This window comes from Haemaphysalis longicornis, unplaced genomic scaffold (genome assembly GCF_048455015.1).
Source record: "Haemaphysalis longicornis isolate Haplotype H1 unplaced genomic scaffold, Haemaphysalis longicornis Haplotype H1 scaffold_4, whole genome shotgun sequence".
Classification (NCBI taxonomy): domain Eukaryota; kingdom Metazoa; phylum Arthropoda; class Arachnida; order Ixodida; family Ixodidae; genus Haemaphysalis; species Haemaphysalis longicornis.
In genome coordinates, this window is record NW_027526361.1 from 106,393,569 (window position 1) to 106,408,272 (window position 14,704).

A 14,704-nucleotide genomic window follows, 5' to 3' on the forward strand; every position below is an offset into this window, starting at 1 on the left:
TTTACACGCCGCAGCATGCTGAGAGGTAGCGCGAGGCGTTGGAAAACGAGTGCCCTGGTGTGTTTTTAGCACGCATTTTTGCCCATGGAGACGAAAGGTTCTAGCTCGAGGCGTTAGAAATGGAGTGTCCCGGTGTTCTAGTACTGTGACTATGGGAGACGACCGGAAATGCCGAAAGCCCGAGCCCCTAAGGTACTTCGCCAGTAAAAATATGCTCGGCAATGGCTGGCGCAAGCTGCGACAAGAACACTGGGTAGTTGCGGTTTACTCAGTTGAATAAGATCGTTCGGCGAGTATTTTACTCCCGGAGAAAATATTGTGTTTCAATTATTTCGTATGAAGTAAATCTGTAAAGAAACGTTTGATGGGCACAAACACTTTTTGACGCCATGGCACCTAGACCTGTAGACATCAAAAAGGACACAGAAAAGCATGGTCAGTTTCACAACGACAATGATTCCAAAAACATACTAACCGCAAATAAAACGAAGCCTACGCGTACATAATTTTTTTTCCGCCACTCGATTGTTTCTCTTACGTATGTGTGAACTCACAATCGTCAAAAAGTCTTGATTAAGAGAAATATTTTCTTTGTACTTCTACCAAACAGGCAAGCTTTTCAACAGTCAACAATTTGATTTACTGACTTGAGTACGATTGCATAGTAAAAATACGGTCATCAGAGATGTGGCCACACAGCATTGTATGTGTTCATATCTGTTACTTCCGTTTTTTTGTTGTACTACCGTGGTTAAGTTAAAGATTACTAGCACACCCATAATGCTACCCTTGTTTAATTACTGGTCTCATGCAAAAACAAGCCGGGACGCTGTTATAATAACGTACGTCTTAGTTGAAGCGTGTTTAAAGGGAATTAATCCCTGAAGCGAAAGATTATCTTAAAAACAATTACCGTAAATTGACGTGTAAAAACGTTTTCTTGTTTCAAAGGATACGTGGTGTGAGAGGGTATCATTAGCTGTGTTAAAAAACAAAACGTGCATTGACACTTCACAAATTAAGAGAAGGACAACAGAAAGGGACGAACGAAATATTAGACAACAATGCAATTGTATTTTGTCAGCTGAAAACAATAGCCATTAAAACAAACAGCTGATACAAAATCACAAAGAGTGAAACTGCAACACTTCTGACCATCACAAATTTGTGAAGTACAAATACATTGGCGGCAGCGAAGCGTCGTTTGAATTTTATATTAATGTGCACGTCTGCAAACAGAGAACAAAAAAGGTCATGTGACATAGATACTCACGGAATAATCACATAATGTTTCCTGACTAGCAGCAACATGATAAGGTGAATTGCTCAACACAGCAAACGTTTACGTCTTAAAAACACTTGTAGTTATGTTTTTCGCAGTGCATCTTAACAGTCAATCGCAGTGCCTGTAGAAGCAAATTTTACGAATAACAGGACTATAAGGATAAAATGTGCTACGAATATACGCGGGCGCGTAACACACTCGTATCGCATGACGTCATACATACATTGCGCAATTTCACACCACATTCATTGAGTCAAATTATATGCAGGGACTCGCCATTAGACTTGTTCGCACTTTCGGTTGCAATGATAGGTCATTCGGATACATTGTAACGGAACGAAGTCTGGGACCATTTTTAAACTCATTGTTCTTCCTGTTTTGAAAAAACACTGCGAAAACGCTTCTTCATGTTGCACAAAAAAAAGAGTTTCCTTATACATTTCATGATCTTTCTTAGCCCATGGCCGATTCTCTGTTTTTATTGCACATACACAACTTCGCAACCACGTTACAATATATGTCGTGAAATAAACACATGATGTGTATGACTTGTTTCCTTCTATACAGAACAAAGACGACACCTGTATTGTATTAATGCCAAAAGACTAAGCATTTACCAATGAAATATTCCGAACACAACTTCGAAGCACTTTTCCCACAACGATTCGTTCGGTGTAAAGGATATGCTTGAACTTTCCTGTAGTAGTAAACCATTTTTATATTCCTGTCATGTGCCTATGAAAGCACCCAGATTCCAACAAACTTGAGAGGTATTTAGCTGATTAATATCCATGCTCTAAGGATGCAGAGGCAGGCACAAATTCTACAGTATCTCCTAAGGCTAACGCAAGTGCGGCGTGTTGAGCATGTCATACAGTATAGCAAAGTGTCTAGATAACGCTCTAATGGGTATCCAGAGCAGAAGTATTTTTGAAACAAGTCATGCACGCATCGCAATGCTACACAAAACGTACAGTGCTGGCCAAAGCTTGTATACAAGTTCCCATTTTTCCAACAAGAGATAGGAAAATAGGTATATTTTATACATATCAGATGCTTGAATCATGATAGAGTCTTGGAGGGCTTGATTGTGATGTTTTATGCTTTGCTGTCTAAGAATCAATGGATTCTCTAATAAACTACTGGCTAGATTAACTTGTGAGCAGCATATGGGGGACGTAAGCAGTGACGGAAATAAGACCTAAAGCTGGAAATGCTGCTTTGGGAAATGCTCAAACGAAAAATAAATAAAAGTCGTGGCTAGTGTGAAAATAGACTCAAGGGTGGTAGTAGCACCTTCCGGCCTTGAGATCTTGGCAAAAAATGATCACTATATGCAGTAGCGACTGTACAGAGGCTGAGTATGAGACACATCATGTTGACTTGGACGACCAAACGCGCAAGTGATTCAAGCACTCTCTATGAAAGATGTGTTACTTTATAAATAGATCAAACACACCCGCAACCACGGGAGCCGAGGTTTCTTGATTGTAACTCACATTACATCATGCACTTAGGCCAGTTCTTGTTGTAGCAAAAGCGATGAGGACTTAACAAACAAAGGAGTCTTCGGTCACGCCGCTAGAATAATGAAGTTGGCAAAATGCATGGCCTGTATAGCGTACAGGTGTCATCATAAGCAACTGGAACAAGTATTTGTAAATTTTACAAAATATTTGTCTTACTGCCTTTATGACAGCCATTACACGTTAACATGAAAATTGTCTATTAGTGAGCACTCCTTTAAACACACACTAATGCAGTCAAGTACTTTCTTGGAAAAGGAATTTCCGTAAGTTTACGAGACCGTGTTTCAGTTATTTTTGATGGCACCTTACTTTTTTGTCGACCATAATGTATACGTTATACATGTTTACATGTTTATGTCAGCTCTTACCTTGACGTTTGTATCTTGTGTTTGCTGTTTCCACAAGTTTATGAACAGCCACATAAGCACAAGCCACATAAGCTCATGAAGATATGTGGCTCTTGGTTATGTGGTAAGTTCTTGGTAATTTTAATAAAAGACAAAAAGTAAAGCTTAAGAGGCCGGTAACTTTTACCTTAATTGCCGAAAATGCACACAGAAAAGCATTTTGATATCTCACAATGCTCATAAAGAAGGAAGTTTTGCAAAGCGGGGTCCTGTGCCCTAGTTTTTCATGGCGATGCAATAGTACATGAGGCACAAAAATGGTGTGCAATGTGTGCATGTGGTCGACATGGCAAAAGCCACTCCACACAGTCCCCTAACATAGCTTCTAGGGACTCTAAGCCATAACAAACTAACCAATAGTGCATGATACTTGTTGCTACACTACATTATCAGTTACTTGGAGTGCCAGGAAACTGTCATTTCAGTTAACTTTCGTGGACGTGCATGCCATTACACATGCAAAAACCCAACTCAAGACAATTCTCACCAGCGTGCAGCGCACATGACTTGATTACACTACCAAAATGCTGCTAGAGACTTGCACCATGGTATAAATATGGCAAGAAAACAGTCGTCTCGTTCCACGGCTTTCCACGTAAGGTAACCAGACACCTAAAAAATCCCCTTCTGTGCTGCTGATAAATTCCCTTGCGGCTTTGTTTCAACCAGAATAATCAGCTAAGAGTACGTGAAACAGTAACAGAAAAGAGACACCGTTCCGGGTACCTTTAAACCTCTAAGGAGCTGCATGATCTCGGAATCAAAATTTTAGGACTCCGTCTAGATAATATAATCGGTTTAATCTTATGGTGAATGCACTCTTCTGAAGACTAACACGAAGAGGGTATTCGATATTGCCTTCTTGGCCATATTATCATGCAGATACTGGTCGCATATGTGCACTTATACCAGGACGCCTATTTGAAGAACGCAATGCTAGGTCAACACTACAAGATGATGCGCTTAGGCCATGAAAAAATGTGGCCGTGAGTTTGTAGTTCGGCAGGTTTCCTCGCCAAATTGCTATCCACGTGTCGTAGTACGCCGAATAAAAAAATCGTATCTAGGTTCCATTGGGTCTCTTGTTACACCAGTTGATACCTGTGCCCCATATAGCTCATCTCAAAACGTGTATTGGAGCCTTAAAATTGCGGAATTCCGAACCTTTAAAAGCAACCTTAAAATTGGGGAATTTCGAACCTTCGTACGTATCGCCACATTTACAACCACTCCATCGTTTAAGGAAACTTACCTCTGACCTTTATGAATATGACGAGAGTGCCGCCTTTCTCATCATGGTTTGAAAATCGAGCAAACTCAAATTTCTCTGTTTTAGCTAAGTCAGCTCATACTGCACCACATGAATGCACAGTCACGCCGTCCCCATTATGGATATCACCACTGTTGGCTACCTGAAACAGAAAACCTTGCAACGATATGACTCTAGCGCTACAATGCAGTCTCTTTCGTTCCTGTGCCCGGGACAAGCAACTTGCGATCGCACAAAGCACAAAAAAGATGGGTTTCGTAACGGCGGAACCTTCACAGGCAGCACACAAGGTCCGTGAGTATGCGTGAGTATAAGGCTGGCGACTTGCGGGTGTGCACCCGCGCCTGAGGTACCAGCACATTAGGAACGACAAGCTGCGTGACAAAGGAAGGGAGTGAGTGCCGTGCCGGCTCAAAAGGCGGTGTCTCGCGCGTGCAGCGGGAGCTTGTTCACCAGAACACCCCACTTGTTCCTCCACGTGTCCTGAGCACTTAGGCTGGCCTCAATGGCCGCCTTCTCCTCGAGCACTCTCCGGCTGCGGTCATCCTGCAGCGCTTGCTCTTCCTGTTGTAGCCTCTGTAGCTGCTTCTGCAGCTGCCACTCGTGCTGATCTGGCTGGTGCTGCTGCTGCTCCTGGTGCCGCTCCTGCCGGTGATCTTGCTTGTGTGCTCTCTGCTTGTGCTGCTGCCACCACCACAGCTTGTGCTGCTGCTGCTGCTGCTGCTGCTGCTGTTGCTGCTTGTGCTGTTGCTCTTGCTTTTGCTGCAACTGCTTCTGCTGCTGCTTCTGTTGAAGAAGCTGCTGCATCTGGTGCTGCTTTCGCTAGTTGTTGAAAAAGCGAGCAGAGGAAGAACAATGAGTACATGACCACACTACAACAAACAGCACAAGTAAAACGTGCAAGGCTTTTGCAAGCTTAAGCGGGGCGCGCGGTAAGAAGCAATGTTTTGTTAACGGTCAAGGAATACGTTGAAAGCTCGGCCAGTTTCCACAGTTAAGAAGATTGAGACATTGCGAGAATCTTGGGCTATTAGAGAGGAGAAATTTAGAGGCGAGTCGTAAGGGTAGCTGGTTGAGTGCATAAAGAGCATCCGCGAGTCACGCGGGATAACTGGGAAAGACGGCAGAGTCAAAGACACGTTGCTGCCATAGATTAGATGGAAACGATAGAGCGAGTGAACACAGAAACGCCCGTGACAATCCTGCTTAGTGGACTATGCTGCATGAATGGCGCACCGAACCGCCTGAACAGTGATATCTTACCGAAATTATAGTTTTGTGTAGTTCAATCTCTAGGTACAGAACCTGATGTAATAGATCAACACTTTAGTATACCTTGGTTGTCGATATTACTGTTGCCTTCATTGGGAAGAACAAATTAATTCCATTGGAGCACTCGGTATTGATCGAAATACATTAATCAAAGAATACACTGATGGCTATGTGACTTTGCATTTTAGTAAAGCACGAGGGTAAGCATGGCAAACGGTTATACAGGGACCGTAATCATACAATTAACGGAACAGGTATGCCGAGAAAGGCTCTAATTTTGACTTTTTGTTATGTCTTTTGTCTAACCGTTAACATTACGTATTCTCTAAGCGTAACTACTACAACTATCTAATGATCATATAGATGCTCGGTGCCAGCCATCAGACACCCTGCACAATCTAACTGCCCCTTTGCATGCCTGTAATATGCATATATATTCCCACCTGTTCATTACGGAGGCGAGGTTCTTTTCCTGTTAATTGGGCTCTACTTAAACGTCCTTGCATGTGGACCCTTTTAGACTAGCAATAGCGGGATTTGTGCTCAGAAACGTTGCAAGCAGATCTTCTTCCTTCATATGTGCTCGAAGGGGTGAGGTCGTCTTAACAAGATACTGCAAATAGTTTGCCATTTTAAGGTTCCTCGATTGACTCGTAAGGCAAATCAGAGTCGCTTTGCTTTTTAAAAGCGTCCTCACTATCCATTCAATACCTTTCTTTCCTAACGATGCCTTTTAAAACCATTTAGCTTAACTTAACAGAACACCTTTACAGTGAAAGGCAGCTAAAGATTGATGCAAAACGTTTCACCAGAATTTGCAACCTTACTAAAACTAACTACTTCATACACTCGGCAAACCAGTCGCCATAAATTGACTGTAATGTGGAGCATAAATAAACATCCGATCTCCAGGGTTCTAATATTTTTTCTATTCATGCTCACACTGAATAGCAGAGCAGTCTGCACACAAACAAGCACGTCAAGTGATCTAGCACAAGAACAGCGCTTCATTTTCTAGTGCTACAATATAGACAAAATTGAACCAAACTGTGAAAATGGAGACACCATAAAGAAACCGAAAACAAAATGTGATGACAATAAAACACCCTATAGTTCGCTCACATGCGACACAGACTATAGCAAATAATTAACAAGTTTAAAATAGAATGTTAATAGCATCAGGGGTAAATGAGTAAAAATTTAAGCTAGCTTAGGTAAAGCAGTGCACATGCACGCTAGGAAACATGGAAATCATGCTAGGAAACAACAATCAACGCGAAAAAATGTTACCTTGGTCAATTCCTACCACGCCTGCGTGAAAAGTAAGAGAGATGGCCAAACAGTAAATGTATAATAAGGGCAGATGAAAGTCTTGGCACTTAGGTCAGCATCAACTCACGTTCAAAAACAAATGCGACAAAACTTTAGTCATTCACTCAAACCTGAGGGGGCGCAACTAGGACCGTAAGATAAGTTGCCCAGTGAAGCGCTTACAATAATTTACAGTCCTCAGGAGCATTGAGGTCACCGCAGATATTGGGCATTTTTATTAAACCTATCTGAATCAAAGCAGCTGTTCAATATGGACAATCTCAACAACACCAATTCGCATTTGTTCACCCTGAAGAGCGGCAATATAAAAAGAACACAATTGAACACTTATACCTAGATTTAAAAAAAAAACTTCGGCACTCAGAAATTGTTCAGAAAAAACTTCGGCACTCAGAAATGAGACCTTTGTAAAACCGAAGAAGCACCAAATGAATGAGACTCTGCAGGAACAATTAGAATTCGTTTATTACATAAAAAAATCTGAAGAAACCGGTTTTATTAAAGCGAGTTTGAACTGTATTTTATGCCGCCTTTTTAGGGAGTGTAGGAGAGGATAGGTGTAGCTGGTGGCTCATTTTTCCCAGAAGGTATCGACGGAATCGACTTCTTGTATCTTCTATACAAAGACACGGTATCGTATGTTAGCCGCAAATTATGAATTTGCGCGGAGCGTGAAAAGCTGGGTTTAGTTTCTGTTCCTACGGCTGGGCTACATTAAAGGGACCATGCGGACAAACCACAAGTTTGGTTCATTCGAAAGATTGCCTCGTTAGAATCATGCTTATTCCACTTTTAACGCACAGGTCGCTCAAATAAGCTCTATAATGAGGAAAAAAAGGAAATGGCCATGCAGCTCATTAGCTCATTTTCCGCAACAGAACATATGATGTCACATGCCCAGCTGTGTGATTGGCTGAGGCCGGCAAAAGAAAACGCAAATTAGGCAGGTCTCATGAGCTTGTCGAACGAGTTATTTGCGCTTAGATGTAATGCCTGTTCCTTTTAAAGCAGTAAGAAGTGTGGGGGTAAACGATCAAAGTTACGAAAACACGCGTACACATACAAGTACCGATGCGCACTGCTGTTGGTATTGGGCGGACTATGCATGTTTTACTTTCACAGCACTCCGCCGCTTTGGAGTTGCCTTACACGACACTGGGCGTTTGGCGTAAGCGACTTTGTCTTACGTGAATCTGTTTGTCGAGCATATTCCAAGTTTCACGAAACTAGCACTTTCTACCGCAACAAAAACAAGCCAGGTAGAAATACGGTCAACAACGAAGCAACGGTGGTCAACGGTCCGCTGATGATGATTTTTAGCGGCCTCCCCTTTGTAACGGGGTGACATATTGCACAATGAACTTAGTCGTAACGCGACCGTACAATCACCTGCAAAAAAAAAAAAACATGGAGTTTTCAGGCTAGTGTGAATTCTTTGTTCTTATGCCTTCCCAGATTCTTCTCTGCTCTTTTCCTACCAATATTCTAACCTTCTTTTGCTAGCCTGCACTGCTGTCCAATTCACTTTTCCGTTAGAATTACTTCCAGGTGCTTCCGAAAGCGAGATGTCTCCCTCACCGAGGACTCGACGGGTACCGCGGCTCAGTGCGGCAGCGCCATCTGGGAGGACTGACGGTAAGCAACACTCAGAGCCTAATGACGTACTGGGAGATCATTTCAATACCCACCATTGTGATTTCATGGCAGACGTCACGAAAACATACGATTTGGCGGGAGAATCAAAAGTGTAACCTAAATTGAATGATTTCTAAGTGAATACGGTAGTTTTTCTGCCGGATAAACGCCGGGGGCACTATAAAACACCAAATCTTTCCAAAAAGACAAAAGTGTACTTTGTCTGCGTGACTCCTCTAAACACCTGACATACTGAACAAATCGGTCAAAAGTACGTGTGTTCTTTTATCAGTCTGGCTACCTACCCTGTATCGTTCGTCATACTGGAGCAGGTCGCGCGGTGGTGGCGACTGGAGGTCTTCCGTGTCGTAGACGCTATCCGCGGCGAAGTTTTCGTAGGATGCCGCCAGCTTGCTCTCCCAGTCCTTGCTGGGCGATGACGTCACATTGTCCAGGTCGTCATCCTGAAGTCGGCTGCTGTACTTGCGCCGTTCAGCAGTGCGACCGTAGATCTGTGAGACGCCAACGACACAGAAATAAGTGAGGTGCGCTTTTGGGGCTTCATTCTTGACTTAGCAGTTAGCAGAGGAATATTGCTTTTTCTTGCGCGTGATAAAAGGCAATGGTAACCAGGTGCATGTCCTGCATTGCCCACTAATTATTTTAAGGGGTGAATAACATCGTTTTAATCGACCAGTTTAGGGGAAAATCCCAAGGTGGAGTACGGTTGCATTTCCGGTGAATGTCACATTTTCCCCAACAGTAACACTGCTCTCATTTAGTTCAACAAGAATGACTAGACGTCCAGAAAAACGTTCAGCAGCGGAATTACATAAACCAGCAAAAGCAAATTCTCGTGCCCTTTTCGTTCGAATTCGAGGCCAATTCAACTACAAGCCATATCACCGAAAAATTTGCGATGGGCTCTGATGAACTCGTCCCACTCGTGTTCCTAAGAAATCCATTGGGAATTTCCTTGCTTCTGAATTGTGCAGTATTTAAACTAATCACATGTCTGCTTCAAGCCGAAAAAGTCAGTTACCAAAGACTAGGACTTTCAATACAATCAGCTTGTATTTTGACTTCGGGGTCCGATAAAGCCAGTAAAGCCAAATCGGAAATTAAACAAAGCGCAAGAATACATAAAAGAAAGAAGGTAAGGCGAGGTCAAATAGCAATGACACAGAAAAGGCACATAATTAGAGAAATGTAATAAAACAGTGTACACTCAAAGTCTGAAAGAACAATACAGGCCCTTAAGGACGCGCTGGAAGGGTGGAAGGACACGCACGCCAAGTGGGGAAGTAAGGGAGCACCGGGCTAGACCGGAAATGCCCCTGAAAGGGCGCCCACTTCCGGAGAAACTCGTCGCTTCTTCACTCTAATGGGGGCGCCACCAAACGAAGCAGCAGCCCAAAGATCAAGACTGCGAGCACACACATTTTGGCGCGCGACAGACCAAAAGGAAGTCGAAAGCAATTCGGGCATTCCCCTTTTTGCTGTGGCGCAATGTCGGAGTTTTTTTTTTTTTTTTCCTCGACCCTCTTCCACTGAGACCCTTGACGCACAGAATAGTTTTGCAGCCCCGTTTATCTCAGAGGAACAGAAAGGGGGCCAGGGACAATCGCGTCTCGCTCATCCGCTCGATCGACGCAAGGCCGCAAAAAAAGCAAAGGATGAAGAAAATGATGCCCCGGGACAGAAAGGGGAGCTGGAAACAAAAGAGGGCGCCTTGACGGTATGTAGCTGTGATTGCTTTCGAAGAGTTGGCGTCTGGTGACAATCTTTTCCCTTTTCTGCACGTGGACATCGAAAAGGAAATTGAAGGAGAGAGCACAGTCCACTGTCTCGGAGGCTTTGTGCGCTTCGCGCAAACAAAGGCCACGGAGGCCTCACGTTGCAACGTAACTTTTGCACAGAAGCTACGAACTGGCGCGTATACGGGAAAGCCAGTAGTTTAGTTCAGCAACAAACGGCAGTGAACAAAGGCAAGGCCCCATCCGAGTAGTAAATCGCCGTTTCTGGCCGCATCAAATCCTGTTTTGCGCCTCCTCAATGTAAGTTGGTACACGGAGCAATATAATCCTAAACGTACATTGTATATGTGGGGGTGCTCAGTTAACAGCGGTAGTAATTTTCCAAAAAGGTTCCGACCCCACGCACAATGCTACGTTTGAAGGCCTACTATAGGGGGCAGCACGCGTAAGAAAAAGATAAAAGTACCAAGATAACTTCTCGCTGATACGACCTTCTGGTGCTATAAAACAGGAAAGAGGGGGGGGGGGGATAAACCAATAGTCTTGAAAATTCTTTTTGTCGCTGAAGGGCGTGACGCACCTCATGGTAACTATTGCCAAATTGTCCAACCCTATGTTCTCATTCATTTTTCGGCCGGTGCAAACACTGTAGAAGTGCAAATTGGAGGACGGGGTCCAGTAATAAGATGGGAAGAAAACCTACTCATTGCTCTAATCATTTTTTTTTGTGTTGCTTGATATAACTCCATTATTAAAGTGTCTATCTCTTGCGTGTGGGTCCCGTTAACTGAGCATATCTTTCTCAAGTTATTAAGGGATAGGAAAATGAACGCCGCTTCTTATTTTACTGCAGCAACTGTCAGTGTACTTACATCAAGCACGACTTCATAAAGCAGAATCTGCCCCTTGGACGTACCCTAGCCATCAGGGACCTCACATTTCAGCGGCCAGGAGTGCAAAATTCGCATTTACCCGAAAAGCCATGATATCCTACCCGGTGAAGATGGAAGGGGCTGTTATTCTGTGTATCAGTCACCACAAATTTCTCGGTGCGACGATTGATTGAGGACGGTCCTGTTCAAAACATGTCTCTGCACTAAGAAGGAAGTTACAAAGTTTCCCCCACGTCCTTCAGCATATGGCAGGGAAATCGTGGGGTCCATCGGTTTCGCCGCTGTTCCGCCTTTCCCAGGCGCTGTTTTTGGCTATTTACAGTGTAGTGGCCAGGTAACCGTCGGTGATCGTCACTACGCGTGCTTCAAAGCGCACAGTCGATGATGGTTTGTGTTTAATGGCGCAAGGCCGACGAGTGCAAAGAGCGCCAGAGAAGTCAAAAGTTAAAGCGCACAGTCACCAGCCTTACGGATCTGTTTGGGGTTGCCTCGATGCACATCAACATGTGGAATGATCACAGAAGCGCGAGTCTACCAAGTTCTAGTCAACCTCCCGCAAGACGCTCTTCGTGAGCACCTCCCACATGTGACAAAACATCAGTGTCAACCACTGTCGAGTGTTTTCAAGAAGCGGTCGAACTCAAGCTACAGGCGAAGTACTCCGGCGCAACGACGTTTGATGTACTCCAGATTTGCAGTCGCCAAAATCAAAGACGTACCTCTATTGGTTATACCAAATCTACAGGTGCGGTTATCAATTCCCAGAATCGGTAAAAAGTCCCCCATGTCTTCTTCGGCCATAAGATTTTTCACTACTTTACATCAGTGAAGTGTACGGGGAGGAGTCGTAAGTTTTCATTGACGGCTCAGTCACGGCGGCTTCGCAGGCAGCGGCAGTGGTTCTGACGGGGAAGGAACTGATCCAACATCTCAAGATTGCTCACAGGGCGTTGTCTCCAGCAGGAGAAATGGTTGGTTCACGCGAAGCACTCAGCATCATCTCTCGTGAAAGGCCACAACAGTGGACTATATTTTGTTACTGTAAATGAGCACTGCAATGAGGTGAGGCGCATATGATGATAAGCTGCCCAATGATGTGGCTATCCTATACCCTATTCAAAGAGTTGTGTGAAAAAGGCCACACGTTGGTGCTTTAGTGGATACCAAGTCACTGTGGCATCGCTGGAAATGAATTGGCGAATGCAGGACCATAGCAGGCCCATCACAATGGATCTCTCTTTATTTTGCCCTTCACAAGGCAAGATACCAACGCGATACTCTACCAGAGCAAATGTTCTGGCTCACTCATTGCCCTCGACTTCGCAGAAGTCAAGAGACCTTGCTACACAGGCTGTGACTTGGAGTGGCGTTGACTCGGCACTATCATCACCCAATCGGACGCAAAGACAACCCGGACGGCCTTCTGTGCAGTTGTCCAGAGATTATCGAACATGTGATCAGAGTTTGTCCAGCGTACTCTAGTGAGCGAAAGAACATTGAGCCAGCATTACTACGCTTGGGCACTCGTCTTCTGTCCGAAAAAAAGATTTTGGGCACGTGGGCTGACAACAGGAAGCAAAGCCTAGGCGTTGAAGCCCTGCTTATATTTCTTAGTGACTCCTTTCTAGATTGTCGGCTCTAGGTTGCGAAAAAATGTAACAGACTGCGTTATACTGTCTCATATTTTCATATGGGCCATAATCATGCCAGAAACGTGGACTGTGATAATGATTCGGCGCCCCGTCGCATGTGAGACGTGCATTGGTCTTATTGCATGTACAGTTCCGCGCAGAAGTAAACGGAGCACGGGAGCGGTGGCCGAACTGCATCGCTGCGCCGCGTATGGGCGCCGACGGGAACCATGGAGCGCCGGTCAAAGAGTGTGTTCGCACTGCCCCCGCCGCCCTATCTGATATGTTTAATCGCCGCTCAGCTCTCGTGTCATGCTGGACGGGACGGTCTTCAAAAGGCAGCGCTGGGCTATGAGAGGGGCGCTGGCTGCATTGCCGCTCGCAGGCATCAGCGGCGACCAAATCCGCTACTCATGAGCTGTACGAAGCTGCGCGCGCCCGGAAACGTGCCTTGTTGCGCGCTGCAAAGGGTGGCATAAAATTGTAGGCCGCTGCGGTTTGGCATAGAATGTCATTGCGATATAATTTATTGTAAGCCGGCAACAAAATTTCCGTGTACAATATAGAAAGCACATTCACAAACATTTTTGTTGTTCGGAAGAAAAATCTCGCTTCCCCCCATTTTTTTTTTTCAGTTTGTCCCAAGTTATTGCTGCCGCTCAGTCCAGGTCTATTCTGTAGAAAGGGGGAAAAGATATCCATGCGGTAGAAATTACGTATTAGAGAACAAACGTTGCCTGCCATTACAGCGGCCCTCATAGGGATCATACTTTGTTGTCACATTAACGCTTTCGCTCCCGTTAACGATGATAGCCGTCACAAAATTGTGTACCAAATTAACCGATGACGAGTATGGATGGTCATGACGACTATACTCATCATCGGTCATTTTGGGGCCCTGACGGCGCTTTTTTGCAAAACATTTAGGTCATGCGGTGAAGCCACCTTTTAATTGAATGTGGAGTTTAATTTAAATCTGCAACACTGTCTTAACTAATATGAGGTATTCGTTAAAAACAACAACGTCGGTTTTAAGGCGACGACAAAATATGCACCCTATGAGGCCCGCTGTAACAGCAGGAAACATGGCAGGAAACGATTGTATCTATACTTTATGGCATGTACAGAATTTCCACCGCATAGACATCATTTGCCCCTTTCTTCAGAACAGACCTGGACGGAGCGCAGCAATAACTTTGGAGAAACTCAAATAAAGAAAAAATGTCGGAAGCGAGTTTTTTTTTTTTTTTAGAAGAACGAAACTGTTTGTGAATGTGCTTTCTATATTGTCCAGGGCAATTTTGTTGCCGGCTTACAATAAATTATATGCAATGACATGCTATGCCAAACAGCAGCGGCCTACAATTTTATGCCGCCCTTTACAGCGCGCAACAAGGCGCGTTTCCCGGCGCGCGCAGCTTCGTCCAGCTCATGAGCAGCGGATTCGGTCGCCGCTGATGCCTGACGACAATGCAACCAGCGCCCCTCTCATAGCCCAGCGCTGCCTTTTAAAGACCGTCTCGCCCAGCATGACACGACAGCTGAGCGGAGATTAAACATATCAGATAGGGCGGCGGGGGAAGTGCGAACACACTCTTTGACCGGCGCTCCACGGTTCCCGTCGGCGCCCATACGCGGCGCATCGATGCAGTTCGGCCACCGCTCCCGTGCTCCGTTTACTTCTGCGCGGACC

The 14,704-nt window shown here is 44.7% G+C and overlaps 1 protein-coding gene across 1 annotated transcript in view; it reads right to left on the reverse strand.

The window, feature by feature from the left end:
• Positions 1 to 335: 335 nt before the first annotated feature.
• LOC144179912 (uncharacterized) overlaps positions 336 to 14,704 on the reverse strand; it is a 168,390-nt gene continuing 154,021 nt past the window's right edge. Inside the window, exons 3-4 of the mRNA XM_077708334.1 lie at positions 9,036 to 9,242; positions 336 to 5,313 (exon numbers count right to left, since the gene is read on the reverse strand). Coding sequence (XP_077564460.1) covers positions 4,903 to 5,313; positions 9,036 to 9,242 — 618 coding nt within the window. The 3' untranslated portion in view covers positions 336 to 4,902. The remainder of the gene's footprint in view (positions 5,314 to 9,035; positions 9,243 to 14,704) is intronic.